Source organism: Spermophilus citellus (genome assembly GCF_964194105.1).
Source record: "Spermophilus citellus genome assembly, chromosome: 5".
Lineage (NCBI taxonomy): Eukaryota > Metazoa > Chordata > Mammalia > Rodentia > Sciuridae > Spermophilus > Spermophilus citellus.
Window position 1 is genome coordinate 81,495,798 of NC_138186.1, and position 22,478 is coordinate 81,518,275.

Sequence of the window (22,478 nt, forward strand, 5' to 3'; positions counted from 1 at the left end):
AATTGAATAATCCTTTCATTTTGCCAAAATATACAGTAGAATACACCCCCTTGGACTATATGAAATACAGGTTGAGCATCCTTAGTTAAAAAATATGAAATCTGAAATGCTCCAAAGTCTGAAACTTTTTGAGCACTAACATGACACCACCACAGGATAATTTCATACCATGAAATTGCTTCACATACAATATTATTTTTAAAATTGTATAAAATTACCTTCAGGTCATATATGTAATATATATATATGTGTGTATGTATATACACACACACATATATATATATGGTATGTGTGAAAAAATTAGTGAACAAAACTACTAGAATACACATTCTTTTCAAATGTACAGATTTATTGGAAAAAGAAACAAATATCATCATCAAATTATTATTTAAAATTGGAAAGAAGAAAAGATCTTAAAAGCAGGCAGAAGGAAAAACTACCCATTACATAACTAGGAATAAAGATAACAGCAGATTTCTTGTTGGAAACAATGCAAACAAGGAAACGATGGAGTAGAATGCATAAAAGATTGAAAGAATGGTCAGTCCAGAGTTCTATACCCTATTAAAATGTGTTTTAAAAACTAAGGAAAAATAATAACATTTTCAGATATACAAAAAGTGAAAGTATATACCAGAAGCACACTTGTACTATAAGAATTTTAAAGTTTAAGAGTAAAAATAATACCAGATGAAAATCTGGAGCAACATAAAGACAAAAAGAATACTGAAAATGATAATTATATAGATAAATACAAAGATTTATCATATATTTACATTTAAATTTCTTTTAAAAACAATTGACTAAAACAAATAAGAACAATGCACTGTGAAGTTTAAAATACATGTAAAAGTTGGTCAGGCAAGGTGTTACATCTCTCAGCAAATCAAGATAGAAGAAGATAGGCATGGTATCACATGTCTTTGGAGTCCCAGCTACTTGGGTGGCAGAAGGATCACTTGAGCCCAGGAGTTTGGAGACAGCCTAGACAACATAGTGAATTTTTATTTATTTTGGTGCTGAGTTGTTTTTCTAGTACCTTTCTTAAAAAAAAAACATTTTTTATTCTAATTTGTTATATATGACAGCAGAATATGCTACATTTCATGTTACATATATAGAGCACAATTTTTTCACCTCTCTGCTTGTATACAAAGTATATTCACACCATTTGTGTCTTCTTCATATATGTACTTAGGGTAGTGATATCCATCTCATTCCACCATCTTTTTTTACTCCCTTGTCCCCTCCCTCTTTCGCCTCCCTCCCCTTTCCCCTATCCACAGTTTGTCTAATCTTCCCATGTTCCCACTCCCAACCCCACTATGAATCAGCCTCCTTAAATCAGAGAAAATATTTAGCATTTGGTTTTTGGGGATTCACTAACTTCACTTAGCATTATCTTCTCCAGCTTCATCTATTTACCTGCAAATGTAATGATTTTATTCTCTTTCATTGCTTAGTAATATTCCATTGTATATAATTACTACATTTTCTTTATCCATTCATCTACTGAAGGGCATCTAGGTTGGTTCCACAGTTTAGCTATTGTGAATTGTGCTGCAATAAACATTGATGTGGCTGTGTCTCTGTAGTATGCTGTTTTTAAGTCCTTTGGGTATAGACCAAGAAGTGGGATAGCTGGGTCAAAAGGTGGTTCCATTCCGAGTTTTCCAAGGAATCTCCATACTGTTTTCCATATTGGCTGCACCATTTTGTAGTTCCACCAGCAATGTATGAGTGTGCCTTTTCCCCTACATCCTCGCCAGTGCTTATTGTTGTTTGTATTCTTGACAGCTGCCATTCTGACTGAAGTGAGATGAAATCTTAGATTAGTTTTGATTTGCATTTCTCTAATTGCTAGAGATGTTGAAAATTTTTTCATATATTTGTTTATTGATTGTATATCACCTTCTGAGAAGTGTCTGTTCAGTTCCTTGGCCCATTTATTGATTGGGTTATTTGTTTTGGAGTTGAGCTTTTTGAGTTCTTTATATACCTTAGAGATTAGTGCTCTATCTGATGTGCAAGTAGTAAAAATTTGTTCCTAAGCTGTAGGCTCTCTATTCACCTTACTGATTGTTTCTTTTGTTGAGAAGCATTTTAGACTTTGTTTAGAAAAAATAGAAAAGAGCCTCTTCAGCCTGAATAAGGACATCTCCAAAAATGCTTTCAGGTAACATGGTGAAAGATTAAATACTTTTCTTCTAAGATAAATAATAAAACAAGAATTACACTATTTTTATTTAAGTAAGTATGAGCAATAAAGCAATGAAAAGAAACAAAAAGCAAAACTGTCTTTATTTACAATGTTATTATCTATGTGAAATCTAATGGCATATATGGAGAAAGTTATTAGAATCTTTGGTTTTCATAAAGTTGCAGGATATAATATCAATATAAAAACAATAGTATTTCTATATAGTTACAACAATTGGAATGTAAATAATAGATTTACAAAAACATCAAAATATGAAATTCTTATAGATAAATCTAACAAGAGATGTGTGAGACCTATACAATAACATCAAAATATTGCTGAGAGGAATTAAAGGAGACTTGAATGAAATATACAATAATGAGTTTGAACATTTATATTGTTAATATGTCACAAATCTCCTCAAGTTGATCTATAAATTCAATGTAATTCCAATCAAAATCCTAGCAGATTTTTTAAATGTAGAAACTAACAAACTCATCCTAAAATTCACAGGAAATTGCCAAAGAGCTTTCATAGCCAAAATAACTTTGAAAAAGAAAGAAGTTGGAAATTTTTACAACCTGATTCCAACATAAAGCTACTGAAAGACGGTATAGGATTAGCATAAATATACATAAATAGATCAATGGAACAGAGTCCTGTGTCCAGAAATAGACATGATATATTGATTTTCAATAAAGATACAAAAGCAATTCAAAAGATAAAAGATTTGGGGTTTTTTGTTTGTTTTTACAACAAATGATGCTAGAATAAAATGGATTTCCTAATGCAAAAAAATAATACCTTCAATGCAATTATATACAATTAACTTAAATAGACTTTAGTTTTAAATACTAAAGCTTCAATCATAAAAGCAGAAAATCTTTGTGATGTTGGGTTAGACAAAGAACCTATTAGATGACTCCAAAAGCACAATCCATAAAGAAGAAAACTGGCAAATCAGACTCCATCGAAATTAAGAACTTCTGCTCTCCTAAAGACACTATTGAAAACGCAAAGATTCGGGGAAAATAATTGCAAACTACATATCTGTAAAAGGAAGTGTATTTGAAATATGTAAAAAAAAAAAACCTTCAAACCTCAGTAACAAGAAAACAACCCAAAAACAAAATGTACAAAAGATTTAAGCAATTACCTCCCAAAGTTATAGGGATGAAAATAAATTTGAAAAATGCTCCATATTGGTAGTCATCACAGAAATGCAAATTTAAACCACATGAAACACTACTACATACTTAATAGGATAGCTAACATGCTGACAAGGTTATAAAGCAACCAAAACTCTCATACACTATAAATTACTACAATCTCTGGGGAAATAATTTGACAGTTTTTTTAAAGAAATTAAACATAAACCTACCATATGATCCAGCCATTCTATTCTTAGATATTTATGTATCTATGAGAAATAAAAAGTATGTGTCTATAGAAGTACCTGTAAAAATGTTCAAATCAGTTTTATTTGAAATAATTCCAAACTGGAAACCACCCAAAGATACATAATCAGGTAAATGAATAATCAAATTGTGGTACAATGGGCCACTATCCAATAATAAAAAGGAGTGAACTATTATTATATTCACCAACATGGATGAATCTCAAAATAATTGTACTGAATGGAAGAAGTTAGGCCAAAAATATGCACTGTTATGATTCTAGTCATATAAAATTCTAGAAAATGAAAACTAACCTGTAGTTTAAAGGAAGGGTTCACTGCTTGAAAAGGATAGGCATAGACAGGGAAGAAGCAGAAGGTGGAGATTACAAAGGGGCTCTAGGAAATTTTTCATGGTCATAGTATGTTCATTAGCTTGATTGTTACGATGGTTTTATGGGAAGAACACATTTAATTGTATATGTTAAAAAAGTGCAGTTTATATCATTTATATCTAAATCAAGTTACTTTTAATATCTAAAATAGCTTTGCATAAAACACCTGTAAATTTTCCCCCAACTTTATTGATGTATGATTGACACATAAAAATTGTATATATTTAAAGCATATAATTGTACATTAACCTTATATAATCACCTTTCTGTGGGGGCATAGTGAAAATACTTATGATCTACTCTCCTAGCAAGCTGCAATAATACATTATTAACTGTAGTTACCATGACATACATTATATATATCAAGTTTTCAGAATGTGTGCCTCATAACTAAAAGCAAAATTGGAAAATGTTGGTCAAGGGCACATGTAAATTTTCCAGGTATAAATTTCAATCTCAGCAATATGAAATAATTTTAAGTCACCATAAAAAATGAGTAGAAAAATTTAAATGGGTAACAACAAAATTCTCCACCAAATGCTAATTTTTGTATTCTCTATGGTGATGATACAACACAAAAAGAGAATCAATTGAAAAGAATATTTTCCCATAACCTGTAAAGCAAGCACCTGGGCATATTTCCTCTTCAAAAAGTTTCTACAAATACAATCACCCAAAAGCTAATGATTTGCCCTCTACTCAAATTGCTTTAAATTGCCTTTTTTTTGCTGAATAAATTGAAAAAGTGATTAAATTGCCTTTAAAGACATAATACAAATAAATATTTGATGCATGTATTTTATAATACAAACTTTTTTCTCTCTTTACCCAAATAAATTAGCAACTGATATATATTTTTTAAAATAAAGCTAAGAATAAACAAATTTGATAGGTAACCATGGAGGACACAAAGTATGATGAACTAGAATATAGAAAACATGATTTCATTGTTGTTTCTTCTGTCTGCTATGTTCTCATCAATGGTTCCAATGCAAAAGTTAAGTGGAAAGATTTTTTTTCTTCTGGATTTTAAAACATGTAAGGCTAATTTTTCTCTCTCTATTGGTCTGCAAACTGACATAGGAGTTTAGAATTGTATGTCTAATTTTTTGAGGGAGGGGATTTCAGCATTAGTTACAGATATCTATTTAAAATTCAACCAAGCTATTAATCTATCATTACTTCTCATTATTGAGGAATATTCAGAAATGTGTACCTTTGCTTTTGTAAAATATCTTTGCAATAAGCAATTTCACAACATCTCCATGAAACAGCTTATGATGATAACCATCTTACAGATAAGGAAACTAGAAAATAAAGTAATACAAATTTATGAATTTACAGATATTAGTGGATATTTCAAAATTTTTATCATGTGCTCAATTCATGAAGTGACTAAAAACAAGAACATAACTTTTTTTTTTTTTTTGTGGTGCTGGGGATTGAATCCAGGGCCGAATTGTGTGAATATACTATGTATACAAACAGAGATATGAAAAACTGTGCTCTATATGTGTAATAAGAATTGTAATGCATTCCACTGTCATATATAAATTTAAAAAGAATGTAAATTTTTATCAAAATTATCCTACAATTGAAAAAGAACATTGAATTTTGATGTTTTATAATCCTAAACAACCATAAAAAGTGACTTATATAAAAATGACAATAGTTTGATTTGCTAAGGGGAAAATTTTTATTTTATGCAGATATCAATTCAGGCTTAAACTTATGTTTAAATAATAATTAAAAACTGTTAAAAGATAATTTGATTATTCAGACAATATAAACAAATGAGCCCAGTAAGAGCCATCGTTTCAGAGGCAGTATGGTGGCATAGTTTCTGGATCAGGGAGACCTGGACTAGAACCCCAGTCTACCACTTACTGGCAATAAGAGCATGCTCAGTTTATTCATTTTTACAGGAAGTTTATAATGCCTATCTGGTGGAAATCTTGTGAGGAGCAGAGATAATACACATAGAGAATTAAAACTAGCACCTAGCAGATGAGAAGGGTTTGATAAATGTTTACTATTATTAGGATCCAAAAACTAGAAGATATTATAATAGCTTATGAATCAGTTTTATTTGACCTTTACTTGCTTTCTTTTTACTGTAAAATACAGACTTAAAAATGACAAGTTTCCTTCATTTCCATTCACACTGTGTCTTAAATCCTTTCTTCCATCTTACCAGAAGAAATTTTCCACCTTTTGTCAAAGACTGACTTTTCCTTACATTTGAAAATCATTTTGAAACAAGTATTTGGAAAGAAAACTCAAACAGGACATGAAATGGAACAGATGGGAGAAAATAATAAGGGAAGCATCTAATATGGCTGTGAAGTCCAGGGTCTAATAAGTGGGAGAGATAATGTTGCAGAAACTAGAACTTGGGAAGAGAAAAAGATCTTGTGTGTGGAGGAGAAAGGAGAACATGATGAGTCCAATTTAGGATATGTTGAACTTTCAGCAGGATATCTAAATGAAACAGTCTTATGTGAAGCTTAAGATAAATCACTGGAGTTGACTTAAAGATCAAGAATCCAGATAATATGTGAGTTGTTAGAAGAGAGAATTAGTTGTCCTAATGTGTTTGCTATCACAAATAAAGTGATAACTACTATATATTCCACATTTTAAAACCATGATAAGTTTCAGACATATACAGAAAGAATAATTTCAGAAGTCATTTCTTGCTGTCACTTGATACTAGATAATTAAATTTCATAGGAATGACTCCAGGGTTGATGGTGGGAGGAATATTTTCTGTCTGACAGGCTCACTCTCAATGATCCAAACAGAAACTCTTGTCACTGGGAAACCTGGGTAATCTGAGCTGCAAATTAAGAAGTTACTGTCCCTTTTCACTCTGTATAGCAACAACTAATCTGAAGTTTAATCCATTATGCATGAGTAGGGTTTTCTGTAATATTTTATTAAAGACTATGGCATATGATATATGCATTATAAAAAATTGTATTATTTAATACAGATTCAATTTTCCATTAATATATATGCAATAAGATCAAGTTGAGAATACCTAATTTAAAAAGTCTTCTTTTTTATCCCTCACTAAGCTCTCCAGTCTCCAACTAACAACCAGAAGCAACCAATATCATCAGTTTAAAAACAAAAACAAAAATACATTTTCTTTTTTAAACACTATTATAAGGAAGAAAATTTGGTAAACAAGTTTTATATCATAGTCCTTCCAGAAAGGCCATGGCTATTAAGTCATGAACTAATATTACAACATTAAGTTATGAAGTAATACATTTGCCTTTCTGGTTCATAGCTGTTACTAACCTATGAAGGAAGTCCTATAATGAAACTCTGTTTTGCTCAATCTTGTATTTGTTATTAAAGTAATATAACTTCCTGAGAATTTTTACTCTTAAGTACTGTGGGAAGTCACCTATGAATCTTCAAATGATTAAATCTTTTTAATCTTTATATGGAAACAAGTTACTTCCCTAAGAAGCAGGATTAATATTTTATTAACACTTGTTATAGTTTGGATCTGGGAGTCTCCAAAATCTCATGTGTTAAAGGATTGGTTCCTTACCTGTGGGGCTGGATGGAAGGTGGTGGACACATTAAGAGGTAGGCCTAGAAAAAAGAAGCAAGGTCATTGGAGATGTGTCCATAAAAGGGTTATTGAAAACCCCTCCCCACACACATACACACACTCCCAATGAAGTAAGCAGCTTTCCTCCACCATGAGCTCCCTTACCATGATGTTTTGCCTTAGCATGGGCCCAAACAGATGGGCCAAGTGATCATGGACTGAAACCATAAGCCAAAATAAACCTTTCCTTCTACAGACTGATCTATCTCAGGTAATTTTTGAAGGAAAGCCAACTAACAAAATACTTTCAATAACTTATTTATTAGAGAATATTCAAAATTCCCCCCCCCAAAAAAAACAATTCAGAATTCCACATATTAAATGCTAAAAAGAATCATATTGTTGGAAAAAGTTGTGAATAATTTTGAATACATCTTATTTCTAACTTAAATTTCACAGTTGACAATAACCATATTTACAACAGGAATATTTGGAAAAAAATCAAAAAGCAGGGTTATTTACTTAGTGAATTAATGTCTATCAACTGACAAATATGAGGCATCTTTCCATAAGACTATTTGCAAATTTACAATATTAATTTCTTTTGCTATCTTAATATTCAGCTGAGTAAATATTATGCAACTGTGAAGGAGAGATATAACCTGATCTTCAGTTTAAGAAAATACAACAGTTCGATTAAAAAACATTCCATGCTAAAGTTTGATATACAAGATAGAAAGGATTCCAAAGCTTACATCCTTTGCGCACTCAAAACCTGGATGGAAATTGCCACATGTGACCTAAGACTTAGCTTAATGTTCATTAAATGTGACACAAAAATAATTATTAACAGCATTAAAGAGGATGCAAAACCCAGGAAGATACATTGGAAATAAATTTAGAATCACGAAATTTCTAAAGGAATTTAAATTATATTTAACTTATTCTCATTACATATGAGAGAAAACAGACTGACAAAGTGAAGAGATTCTCAATGTTACATAGTATGGTGCAGAATCAAGAACTAGAACCCAGGTAATCTGACAATGAGATCAATGCAAGCTATTTTCTCTGTCTTTACTTCAGGAGACAAAATTTTTCTCATTTCCTTTAAGAGATTGATTTTTATTTTTCCATTGATGGAATTTCCAGGAAGTCTTGCCTAAATGCCTAGGTTAATTTCAAGTGCTACTCATTCTAGATTCCCAAACAACCTCTTCCCATACATGCCTACTTCAATTTAACCCTTTTAGCACAACTAAATGACATTTTATGTTCCTGTCTCCCCCTATGAAATTGCAAACTTCCTGAAAGCTAAGATTGACTCAATCTTGATTGTACTCTTCAGTAACTAGCACAGTGTTTGGTACACATTTTTTTTTAACAACAACAACAAAAATATAGTAGTTGAATTGCTCTGACTCCTTCAAAAGATCACCATGATCCTTATCCACTTTTTAACCTAATATCCCCAAACAGTGGCATGCATCAAAGTGCTCTTGGTTTCAATTCAGGGTAAAGATCAGTTTCCCACTGAACAGCTTTTGTTCAAGCCCTTTTTTTCTCCTCATCCCAACCACCACACATCCCACTTCAGTAACTCTCCGGAGTAATTTTTCTTCTGGAAGTCTTTCCTGACTCATGACTTCTCGTCAATCTAAATTGGACCAATGCTTCTCCTCTGAGCTTGAATAGCTCTCTGTACATATCTGTGCATACATCAGGCCTACATTCATCCAATAAGACAAGTATGCAAACACTCCACTCCACCCAAGTTCTTTTATTCATGTTGGTTTCCTCCAAGATTACTACAGTGCCTCCACATAGTAGATGATTTAAACATGTGATTTGAATAAAGAGAATATGGAACAGGGAAATAATCTTGGGACAGGGTCTATTTTAGGGATGCATGCACGTTTAAATGCAAATAATTGGTTAAGTATACTTTCTTAGGAGACAGTTGGAACCAAAATAGAAAAGAATCTTTTGATTTTGAGGATACAGTTCAAATCACAAAACAAGCAATAAAAGCCCTTATATAGAGAGGATAGTAAAATGAAAAAGGCCTATAAAAGAAGCGATAAACTAGGAACCTGAAAAGCAAGCCATTATGCAAATCCTAATAGAATGGCTATCATAAAATAACGGGGCACTTTCAATCACCTTAAAAATTCATCCAAAGATGAAGAAAAATCAAAGGTTAAATTAAAAAAAAAAAAAAAAACCTTGCTAAGGTGCAAGAGAATAATGTTGGTTACTTCCAAATAAATATATAAAGCTTTTTCCTTCTAATTAATTTTCACTGTAGTAATATATACATAATATTTACCATTTTAACTACATATAAGTGCACAGTTCAGGGGCATTGTCTATTCGCACTGTTGGGCAATCATCACCACTATCCATCTTCCTAACTCATTTTTAACACGCAAGCCATAGCCACAATTTTCTTAACTTTGCTTTAGTCACATACTGAGCTTTACGCACCAACAAAATATTCTGCTGGGTAAAGTTCACGAACAGAAGAATGAAATAAATTAACGGGCTATAACTCAAATTCTGTTAATGGAATTTGAGAGCCAAGGCTTCCTTCAAGGGCCCCCTCCCACCCCTCTGTACGTCATCAACCAAGAAAGTACCACATCAGCACCCACACCTAGCCAAAAACACAAAAGAGTCCCTAAAGGCAGCTGTCCCGAGCTAGGAGAAATCCCCCGCAGCTTCCTTTCCTATTGCACAAATTTGAGTAGCGCAGACACAGGGCTGCCTTCCCAGCACTGTTAGGAAGTAGTAAAGATGAAAAAAGAGAATAATGTAAGAAAAAGCTAAAATCTTAGTACTCCTCTCCTTTGCCCTCTCTGATTTCCTCTTTCCACCAGTCTCCAGCCTGGTTTCAACAAACCCAAGATGAGCCCATTTACTAGAGCTCGCGCTTTTTATTGACGCAAACTTCCCATTCTCGCGGGAACTTGGGAGTGGGAGTCGGGAAGGCGAACAAATCTCTCGAAATCTCAGTTGGCTCCAGAGCTGGAGCGCCGCTGAGGATCCCGAGGGGCGGGGCGCGGAGCTTGGAAGGGGCGGAGCCTAGCTTCAGAGAGGGGTGGGAAGAGGCGGGAGGGGGAGGTGAGAGAGGACGGGGGCGGGACCGCGCGGCCTGAGACCTGTTGATCGCAGGTATTGCCCGCCTGACCGGCTCTCTTGGGACTGAGACGACTGCGCATGCTCGCTGGCGGCTCTGGGCCAGGAGCCGAGCGGCGGTGACGAACCGGCTCCTCGGTTGCGGTTGTTGCGGTTGCTGCGATGGCGTTGTGAGTGGGCCCCGGGCGGAATGGTGCTGACCCGGGTAGGGACGTCTTCTTCCAGCTGGACACCGAGCTCTTCCATCCAACAGAAGAGAGAAGAGGTGGAGACGGTTGAGAGGTAAGCCCCTCTCTGCTCCGGGTCCTGTCGCTCCCGACACTCACGACCCCTCCCTCGGTCCCTCTTTCCCAGGGGCCAGGCAGGAAGCGGCCTCCTTCTCTTCGTCCCCCTCTCGCCCGCTCCGGCCTCTCTACTGGCTGCTCGCTGTCGGACGCAGCCCCGGGCCGGGTGAAGGTCGGTAGGGACGGCGGTTCTGGGCACTCTCCGGCAAGCCAAGGGGCCGCAGCGCTTAGCTCTGCGGGCACTCCCTGTCGCCCTGCCCCTGCCGTACGTTCCTCTGCCGGTTCTTCCTGAACATCACGCCTCTGGTGCCCCAGCCTTCTCCTGCCCTTCGCCCCCGGCTCCATCTTCGCCTCTCTATCTCGCCTTTATCCCCCATTCATGGTTCTGCTCTTTCATACCGTGCCCACTTGCCTTTTCGCTCCGGTGGTGTTTGGTCCCGGAGGCAATGCATATTTTTTGCTCCCCTCAGTTTTTTCCCTTTCCTTGTGCATCCTTGGTCTGCTTCTTTCCTACGGGAAGCTCCTGGCCCTCGCCCACCAGGTTTCTAGCTCTGTTACCTCCGTAATTTCTATCTTGACTTTCTTTTCCTCTTACTTTCCTTCTTTGGTACTTCTTCTTATGGTTTGTTGTTGCTGTTGTGTTTTGAGTTTTTTTGCATCGCTTTACGCTAGAGTTCATTCCATTCCGCCCCCCCCCCCACCACCACCACATTACCTTCGGAGGCCCTCAATTCCTTAGCTCTTTTGGTACCCTACTTCACTGCTAGCTTTGTCCCTGTCCTTCCATCCTATTCCATCCTGGCCCCTTTCTAGCCTCTAATCTTGATTTTTTTTTTCCTCTAAAACTCTTTAATATTTTTTGTATAGGTTGAAACTCTTCGTTTGTTTCAGTTTTTGTTAAATTCTTAAAGAGTTCTAACATGCCCTTCTAGTCTCTTCTGCATTTTTCCTAAGCTCAGTAGCTACTCAGTATTCTTAGTTCAGCTTTCAAGTTAATGAAATTTCTTCATCTTTCTCCACCAGCTGAAAATATCATCAGAAGAGTACACCTATTGTTAGACTTACTGATTGAAGCTTTAATTTTTAAAAATTGTTTTTACTTGTCATACCTACAGAAGCAATTCCAGCACAGACGTCATGAAACTATGAAAAGTTAAAAATGTTTAAAGGCTGACCTACAAATGCACTCTTAAATTTTAGAAATTTCAGTATCCTCCAGTAAATATAGATGTCCAAGAGCAAACCTTGAATGGAATTTAACAATTTTTTTACAAGTTTATTATTAATTCTGTTTTATATGTTGCTATTGCAATGGGTTACAACATTTTTCTGAGTGTCACTGTTCTCTTTAATAAATGTGTACAATTTCTGCTAACTTAAAAATAGAAGTAGTGTGCTTACTGAAGGAGAAATACTCAAGAACAGAAGTATTAAATTCTTGAGTTGGCAAAAGAATTTCCTAAACAGTTTTGAAAGTTTTCCCTCATTTTATTATGATCAAGATTTGATTTTAATAAAACTTCTCTATGAATAGTGGTATAGTATCTTATTTTGAAGGTATCTGCTGAAATAATTATTTTCAGTGAAGTTTGCCTTTATTTTAGGGTTGAAGATCAACTGGATTATGTATTTCATTCTGGAAATCCAAAGCAGTCCACAAACAGTAAATTCTTCCTTATGTTATCTATGTCAGGTAGGAATTAAATTTTTTGTTTCTACTTTAAGAAGGGTAATACCAAGGCAAGGGAGTGTATTTCTTGTTCAAGGTGACTTGGAGGTAAAAGTAGGAGGTTTTGATGTTATAAAGGGCACTTTTTTATTTTTAGAAGAACAGAGCAATTATTTGGTATGATAAGAGTTGTTGAGATATCTGATTTTTCAGATGCAGATAAAGATTACTGCTCTTTCTGAAGATGCCTGCTCCCTTTAAATGTTTAAATGCAAGGGTTTTTTTTTTTTCATTTTTAGGTAAATGTTTATTTTTTAAAAAAAATAATACCTACAGATTATGTATTGGAATGAGTTAATTCTGTGCTCTTAGAAATTAAAGTAAGAATTCATGGTGTATAGCAGGCACAGGACTAGATGTCAGAAGACTTGAACTCATGATGACTCATGACATTGGTTTGTAGAAGACGGTTACCCTCTATATCTTAATGTCTCCACCTTGTAAAAGGTGGATATTAAAGTTGGCTATCCAGTGACCTCTTCATAGCAAAGACCTAATCATTTAAACATGCTTTGGACCTTCATAGACAAAAATTCCTATGTAAATACTTAAATTTTTGCCTCTGATTTTAAATTATATAGTAGGAATATATTGACTGCTTAAATCCTTTTAAAATCCAGTTGAAGCTTTAGATTTTTTTTTATTTCAGATTTCTGTAAAAAATGTTGTAGACTACTAGTGAATTATGGATTAGCTTAGTTCAGTCAATGTTTATATACAGTGAGACAGACACTGCAGCATTCAATATGTAAAACAGATAATGCTCCTTGTTTGCCAGGAGTTAGTACTGAAAGGAACAATAAAAGTTATCTTTGGCTATCTTTTTAAGTGTTGGTTGTCTTGTATTTTCATTTTGTTCTCTGTAAATACAGATCCTTGAGAATAGGTGGGTGTGTTTCAAAAGTATCTTATTCCTAGAGCACTGCCCGATGTGTCAACCAAAATTCTAAATCTGTGTATTACTTCCATATAACTGTTCACGTGGAAGTTTGCACTTTAAAATGTAAAATTAATTACATTAGGTAGAAAATTGTGTGTTGGGGGTACTTAAGGAATAGAATGGATAAAGACTTTGCTTTGATTCCGGGTATTGAGGAAAAACTACTCAAGAGTTTTGTGATATGTACATGTGTTTATTCAAATAAATGAGTGGAGATGAGGCATGTAGATTTGAAGTGAATAGCTTTTTGTTGTTGTTGTTTTGCGTACCCAGGAAAAAGGTTTAGAGATGAATAGGAATGAGAAGCAGAGTAATAATATGAGAAGAAAACATTCTTAATGAAACTAGTGGTTTTTTGAAACAAGTTGGTTTCAGCATTTTATTTTTAAGGATTAGCAGGTTTTAACAGGTATATGCTTGGTTATCAAAGGTATACTAAATTAAAATAAAAATTAGTCTCTTTTCTTAACAAAAATATAATAGTGTTAGACAAATTATACCATTAAAAATTGAACTCATGATGACTTGTCCTTTTTTATTATTTACGTACTGTATGAGCTTGCATGAATTACATAAACTTTATGCTTCTTAGTTTCCTCTCCTATAAAATGGAGTAATATTAGCTCTTTCCGATTTTTAGGAGAATTAAATGAAATAACATACTAAAAGCTATTGGTCTAAGAGTTGGTAGGCCAACAAGTTTTAAGTACCTATGTTTGCTTTTTTTTTTTATATTACTATTTGATCTATATTTGGTATTACCAATAGAGAAACATACATCTTTTAAAAATATAATTTGTATATCAAGCTGTTCTCATTATCTTTCCTTTGGAAGAGCAACCTTCTGCCTCAGTCTCAGAAGAATTTAGTATTCTCTTCTTAAATATTTCTGTAATTTATGCAACATAGCCTAGGGCTGGTGAAATGAACTATATCCAAAGTTCATTTTGGTAAATAAGGAGCAGCAGCAAGTTTCTAGAAAGGTAATTTTCCTTACTATATGTGTCCCCTTTACCGTAATGATTCTGAAAAGTTTAGTTTTGCTGTGGATCACTTTTTAAGTGACAGCTAGGTGTGTTATACATGTTAATGACTGTGGGGGAAAAAAAAGTTAAAAGCTATCTGAATGGTGGTGATTTTCAGAGTCAGGCACCTGACAGGTGGCTTGACCATTTGCAGGAGCGTATAATCTAATGACTGAGCATATTTAGCTCCCGCAGAAAGGAGCTTACAGGGATGGGTAGGGTGTCATGGCCTCAGCCAACCAAAAATGGACCAAAATATAAATTAAAAAGTAAGACTGTAGCTCAACTGTTCAGACTAAACTAATTAATGCAGACTTAACCAACTTAGGTGGCCAGAATTTACACCAGATATTTGCCCACTTAGGGTATATAGTTTTCATATCCTATTTCCTACTACTGCAGGTTTGCCACCTTGTAAGTTACACAGTTTATAGTCTTTTCAGGTTAGCTTGTAATTTGACAAAAATAATTCTGTCAAAAATATAACAGGATTTTTGTTTGTTTCCATTTAGTTCTGTGACAGTAATTAGATATGTTCCATATGCCGCCTTTTTTTCTTTTTTTTTCTGTGCACATAACATGTTTTAATGAAGCACATCTTCATCTCTCATTTTAATAACCACTGTCATGAAATTATCTGAAACAGTAGGCATTGGTGAGATGGCAGCATCCTTAATCTAAAGTATAGCACTAGATACTTTATTTTGTTAAGAAGAATTCCTTTGGGAGTGCTAATGGATGTTGGGTATTGAAGCAGGTGACTGCAAGGCCCCACATTTCTTCTGTCCTATTTCTTTCCACCTTCGCCTATCTGCTAGTCAAATTCTTGCCTGTATAAATACAACAAAGAACCACCAACACATCCAGTGTTGTGGCACTTTTCATATACTTTTCTGGCGGGTGTGGGTTTTTTGTGGACATCTGTTTCTGCAGGTTATTGTAGACAACAGTTTTGTCAATTGTTTTGCTTCCACACAGTGGATCACTAGTATTCCAGTATTGTGTTTCCATGTTGGCTGGTATGAAATGACTAAGCTGGTACCATATATTTAAGGATTTTTGTTATAGCATTACTCTGATTCTGATAATAATTTCTGTGTTAAGGAAGAGGCCAAGTTGTAGTAATTAGGATCCCAAACTGAAAATAGCTTAAATCAGAAAGCTTAAATAGTTAAATGAGAAAAGTTTATTTCTCTTTCACATTGTTATATGATTTAGGTGGTAGGAGTGGTAGGGGTATGAAGAAAACTACCAAAATATTGGATCTGAGACTCAAATCCTAAGCCCATATTTTAACTATTGACCTATACTTACATGTATTTATTGCTTCCTGATGGACAGGTGGCTTTTTTGAGATCAGGAACTGAGCTATATACCTTGAATCTATTGCAATTCCTAGCCTGTAGTTGGTGTTCTATAAGTGTTTGGATATCTGTTTTATATCTGAGAAGCTAAGGCCTGGAGACTTGACCAAACTTGAGTCAGAATCAGAATCAGAACCAGAGCATGATCTAAACCTTGCCCACATGAAAGTGTGTGTGTGTGTGTGTGTGTGTGTGTGTGTGTGTGAGAAATGATATCTTAGATGTTTTTCCATGAAATGAGGAATGACTTTTATAAAGATGGTACATTGATAATTATTAATGATGCAATTATTAAAGTAGAAAATAGCAGTTTGGAAGTTGGCAAAGTCAGTGCCTTTGTAGAGAAAAAGTTCTGTGTTAAGTATTGTTTGAAATGTGGGAAAAAAAAGTATAGCAAAATGAAGCAATTTTTCTGTCAAAATATTTTAAATAGCTCTTTTTATGCGTACACACATATATAGATACAAAGACATACATATGGAATTTTACAAATTAGAGTTATTTAAAAATGATGATTTCTATATCTTAAGAATTAATGTTTCTAAATCTTTGGTATTAATGAAGATTGTTTTGAACCACTAAACTAAGAAAATAAAGTATCTTATTATTATACTTACATTATACATAAGTGAATCCTTAATAGAGTTGGTGTTGATATTAGTGATATTAGTGGAACTATAATTTTTTCCAAGCCTTATCAAGGACATAGATATTTTATGTAAATTTAAAATATTAATTATTTTAGCATATACAGATTTCTTTTAAGTCTGCTATTTTGTTTGAGATCTTATTTTTTGTCTCTCATAGGGGGAACAATATATTTGTAACAAGAAGCAATAACTGGAAGTAATAATGTTAAAATGAAGTTTTGATCAGCAGAGGTAAGTATATGACATTTCTTTTACACTTAATTCATGATAGATTTGAATGTTTGCTAAATTTTAAGGAAGCACTGTTTCAGGAACCATGAAGGATCTGAGATTTTACCCTACTTGCAAGCTAGCAAGGTAGCCTGCCATGGTGTTATGGATTTTAGCAGAAGACCTGAAATTCATGGATCAAAAACAAAGATGGTTTACACTTAAAGCAGTACCTTAAGTACCAGTTGATACCTGCTTATAAGTAGGTTATTTCACAGGAGAGGAACCCTGAGCAAAGAGAACCTAATCTGTTATATGGACAATAAATCCATCTGACTTTTGCCTTGAAGGGAGACATTATTTTTATTATATGGGACAGTAAACAGATCTTCCCTTTGTTTTAGTATAAGACACTGTGTCTGAGTTTTAAGACCATATACAGGGCTGGGTATGTGGCTCAAGCGGTAGGTAGCGTGCTCGCCTGGCATGCGTGCGGCCCAGGTTCGATTCTCAGCACCACATACAAACAAAGATGTTGTGTCCGCCGATAACTAAAAAATAAATATTAAAAAAAAAAGGACCATATACATGCATCTATATAAACTGTATATAAAAAATAGTCTGGAACAAAGGCTGTCAGCATTTCTACGAGTAAGGCATGCAGAAATACAAAAAAAATTATACAGAATTGTCTACCAATATTTTTTTACCTTAATTTGCTGAAAAATATGTCTATTGATGAGAACAATTGCTACCTTTTTTCTCTGAAATACTGAAAAGATTGAACCGAAGTACCCAATAGTGAGTGAGTGTCTAAACTATAATATGTTCACAGTTACATAATAACTATAACTAAAAATAATGTTGTGCAATTACATTTATTGACTTACACGTCCATCAGAAAATTAAGTGAGATAAGTAGATTATAAAGTGTACATGTGATTTGATTCCATTTCTATAAATATTGTACTAATTATACTAATGTGCAACATTAGAATGTGTACCAACCATATATAGAGATACATATATATACTAATGGATGGAATTGTTTTGGTCCTCTGTTATTTTTTTTTAACCTTTGAAAATGAATACTTTAGTCTTTTATAATGAAGAAAAAAGTTTTTCTTTCTTTAAAAATAAATAGTCACTGAAGAACTCTTAACAGAGAAAAGCCTTTCATGGATTTAAATGGGGATTTAAAAAAATTCTCATTTTGACTGGTATATTACCATTATGTGTAAAGTAAGACTACATAATAATTAGGTGGCGTAAATTTTTTTAAAAAATCTTATTTTTGAGATAAAATCAAGAATTTGTTTTAGTAACGTATTGTATTCATTCTCACACATATATCATTAAGGGAAACATCTTAGGAAAACATTTTAAGAGGACAAATCTTAAATTATAGAAAGTAGTGCTATTTGATGAGTACAGATTTTTGGTGTCTTTAGTTGGGTTAGGCTAAGTTAGTCACACTAAACTAGTTTGCTGCTTTTTTTTTTTTTTTTTTTGTACTAGGGATTGAACCCAGGGTCACTTAACCACTGAACCATATTCCAACCCTTTTTTATTTTTATTTTCAGACAGGGTCTCAATAAGTTGCTTAGGACCTCACTAAGTTGCTGAGACTGGCTTTGAACTTGGCTACCTCAGCCTCCCAAGTTGCTGGTATTACAGGAGTGAGCCACCACACCCAACAGTGTGTTTCATTTTTAATTTCTCCTTATGTATTATATTCTGAAATTTGTTTAAATTATTCCGTTTTTTTATAAATTGGCAGTTTTATTGTACTACTCATGATATTTTTCTCCCCTTCTTTAACTAAGGTGCTGTTTCCAGGTTTATCTTCTGGGTATAAATTAAAAATGACTGAAGTTCAAGCAATGGTAGAATTTTCCGTAGAGCTAAATAAGTTCTACAATGTGGATTTATTCCAGAGAGGGTATGTATTTTAATGTTAAAATTATGTACTTTGCATAAGATAGATGTAAAGCTTTAAGTTAAATTTAATTTCATATTTTTGTTCCAGCATTTAAAAGGAAAACAGTAAGTTACATTAAATCGCATTTGTTAAATAGATATTTGAGAATTATTCACATGGAGTTAGTGATGATGACGTTTGATATATTCAACATGCTTTTATGAATTTGTACTGAGCATTAAGAGGACTTTAATGAAAACATGTAAGATTCCCACTTTTGCTCTTCAAAAGCTTAGTGTAATGAGAAAAATAAGTTAATAGAATAACAAAGCACACAAGATGAAACTTCAATAAGTATATACAGGAAGTGCTTTAGATATTGGAACAAAAGGACATATTTCTGGGTTAGTCTGTTGGGAAACTCATATGGAGAGAGAAGATCAAAGTGTGAATAAAAATTGGACAGGCAAAGGATGAAGTGTGGGATCCTTTTACTGGCAAAGAACAGTATGAATCAAAATAATGGAACTAAGTCTTGAAATTAGGAATGAGCGTGTTATTTTTAAAAATGTTTAGGAAATTGGATAATTTTCTAGTAGAATTACAGAAGAAAGGTCTTGTAATAGTCTGGAGAAGAGTTGATACTATGGATTTAGGTAATCATCATTTTGTTTTTGAAGGTCTTGTAATAGTCTGGAGAAGAGTTGATACTATGGATTTAGGTAATCATCAGTAGTAAGAATAAAATTATCACTGTTACAACAAGCATTTACATAATGAAGATTGTAATAGATTAATGGTTATAGAAGAAATAGAAGCATAGGGAATAGTTCTGAGACATTTTGCAATAACTCCAGATATAAATCTGAAAGCCTGTACTGAGAGGTGGTAGTGGTAGGATAAATGTACTGAGAGGTGGTAGTGGTAGGATAAATGTAGTCTAACATTTCAGCAGGCTAACCTGGGGTTGTTCTCATGGCCAAGGTGTAAGTTCAGGAAAGGGAGCAGAAGATGCAAGGCCCTTTGAATTAGCACTGTCATTTCTGCTGTAGTCTTTTACCCAAGCAAGTGGAAAGGGCTGGCCAGCAGACAAGGCTGGTGACAATGTGGCCGGGCGCATCGGTGCATGTCTGTAGTCCCAGGTACTTGGGAGGCTGTAACAGGAGTATTGCAAGTTTGAGACCAGTCTCAGCAACTTAGCAAGACCCTGTCTTAAAAAATTCAAAAGGGCTCTGGGTGTAGTTGAGTGGTAAAGCACCCCTGAGTTTAATTCCCAGTACTGGAGAAAACTAAAAAATCTTTTTTGGGATTCTGTGTGCCCAATATGGTCTATTCCATGCTTTAAAAATACCCATATCCAAAATTGTTTTTGAAATTTTCTTAGTCTCTAGATAAAACTTCTACTACTTGGGAATCAGAATTCTGTGAGCTCATACCATACACATCCTAAAAACCATTTTGCCAAACGCTAAGAGCCTGCCTTAATTATCTTAGTGATCTTAAGGGAAAACCCTACAGTTATATCCTTGATTTGATCTTTGTCCAAGGATTTCATCTTACTTTAAAAGTCTTATAAGAGAATGGAAACAAAAGCAGCTTTATTTCTCAACTAGTAAGTCCTGGTTCTTCTATATTCTCTCAGGATTCTGCTTATAAAATGACAAGCTCTTTCTTTGCTCATTTCTTTCTTGAACCTTTCCTTAACCTTATACTTAACAAGGAGCCATTAGTTAGCCTTTTCAGCTTTCTGCCTGGAAATTAGTTTTCTCAGTTCCAAAAGTTTCTTAGGTACATTGTCTAACTTCTTTGTAAGTAGAATATTTCATAACTATATCATATGGGTTGGCAGTTTTCCAATTTCCTAGAATTTTCTCATATTTTCCCACCTTCTGTAACCGAAATGTTATTTTGGCCCCAAAGTCAGTGCCTCTTATTTTAAGTTTTTGCTATATAGCACACATCAAGTTAACACATTCTAGTTATTGATTTCTGTATTTGTTATATTTTGCTACAGTAATGCAGCTATTAGCAGCTAATAGCAAACCACAAACACAAAGCTTCAGTGCCATTACAACAATAATGTTAATTTTTGTTCACTAGTCTGTGGATTAGCTGAATAGTTCTGCTGATCTGGGCTGCCATGACTAATCTTTGTTGGGTTCACTCATGAATCCACAGTCAGCTAGCAGGTTGCCTGGGTGCTAACCGATGCAGAATGAGCTTAGCTGGGAAGACTCAGCTCTGTTTTCTAGTTGCATTCTGTAGCATGTTTTCATGAAGGAGGCAAGGGTCCAAAGACAAAGAAACCATGCAAGGAGACTTCTTAATACCTAGGTTTAGAACCAGCACACATTACAACTCAGCTACAATGTACTGACTAAGAAAAGTTGTTGGGTTTCTGTTCTCGCGATTAAAAGGCTCAGGGGACACTCCAGGTAAATTGGGCTAACTGAGCTGCGCAAAATAACCACACAAGAGACACAAATGCCTTTTTCTTTGGGGTCGCTGTGACGGCTCCTCTGACCTTAGGGGTCCACAGGAAGAGAGAGAGAGAGAGCACAGGCTGACCCCTTTTATTGAGGAGAAGCTATTCAAATGAGGCAAGGGTCAGGTTTCAGGGAGCTGAATCTATCTTCATGATGTCCACTGTCAGCAGGTTGTCTGACATCTGGGTAGACCACACCCAAGGGCACAGTAAGAAAAGGGGACACACACACAAGGCACTTCCATGGAAATTTCTATCCTAAACAGGTCAAGGGGTTATATTACAAAGGAACAGGTGAGCATAGCTCCACCCATGGGGCTGTAGCAAGACACACCCGTGCAGGAGACACCATCCCTGGAACTCAAGAAGGGTGGGGAAAGCTCTGCCACATTTCTGTGACTGAGCGCCTCAGCACCCAGCCAGGGAGTCTGACTCAGTCACGTTGGTCTCTCACAAGTCATAAGGAAGGCCTCAAATGTAAGAGTTGGAGAAAAACATTCCTATTCTTTGAAAAAGTGATTTCTAAAAGCTCATCTTTATTTTAAAATGCAGTGTTGGAGTTGAGTCTAGGAACTACTTTAGCTAGAAAACAATTTCTTCGAAAACCATTAACTGCCATTTAGAAGATACTTTTCATATGCATGTGGCTTCCTCTGACCTTTATATTACAAAGTTATAACAAAATATTATAAAATTATAATCATTCAAGCTATACTATGAAATGTTATGAAACTTAAATTATACATTGTAACTATTACTTAAGACAACAAATAATATTCCAAGTAAATTTACTTTTCTTTCCAAGTAAAGAAATTTACTTGGAAAATTACTTACTTTTCTTTTGAAGTAAAACCATGTTATTCTTTTGTCTAATAAATGTTCATTCATATGTAAAACCACCTTGCTTAATAAAATCATGTTAATGTTTCTCTTATAACTTTTGACACCCTATTATAAATAATTCAGTAAATGAATTCTAAGAGAAAATGATAGAAATGAAATAATTTAATATTCACTAGCACCTTCTTTTAGCCATTAGCTTCAGTTTTCTTACTCTTTCCACCTCCTCACACACACAAAATTATGTAGTCAGATTTTCCAACAACAGAAAAGCTAGGTATGTATTTATTTTTTCCTTCCTCTGCCGGTTGCATCTCTGTATACATCCTA

The 22,478-nt window shown here is 34.5% G+C and overlaps 2 protein-coding genes across 11 annotated transcripts in view; one reads left to right on the plus strand and one right to left on the minus strand.

The window, feature by feature from the left end:
• Nucleotides 1-435: 435 nt before the first annotated feature.
• Nucleotides 436-11,329, minus strand: LOC308649433 (uncharacterized protein; the record flags this gene model as incomplete). The annotated part of the gene is made up of 4 exons (XM_081294996.1): nt 436-984; nt 7,560-7,603; nt 10,724-10,937; nt 11,027-11,329. 4 exons carry the CDS (start codon nt 11,327-11,329, stop codon nt 790-792), a joined length of 756 nt encoding a protein of 251 aa, XP_081151122.1. The 3' UTR covers nt 436-789.
• The window catches only part of FAM135A (family with sequence similarity 135 member A), a 108,741-nt gene continuing 97,182 nt past the window's right edge, over nt 10,920-22,478 (plus strand). For 7 of the 10 annotated variants that reach the window (XM_081295546.1, XM_081295555.1, XM_081295553.1 and 4 more), the window contains exons 1-3: nt 12,615-12,677; nt 16,850-16,923; nt 18,729-18,844. In XM_081295546.1, coding sequence (XP_081151672.1) covers nt 18,768-18,844 — 77 coding nt within the window. In that variant the 5' untranslated portion in view covers nt 12,615-12,677; nt 16,850-16,923; nt 18,729-18,767. Of the gene's footprint in view, nt 10,983-12,614; nt 12,678-16,849; nt 16,924-18,485; nt 18,602-18,728; nt 18,845-22,478 lie in introns of those variants that run through there. The other 3 variants (XM_081295549.1, XM_081295550.1, XM_081295552.1) reach the window with 3 other exon arrangements.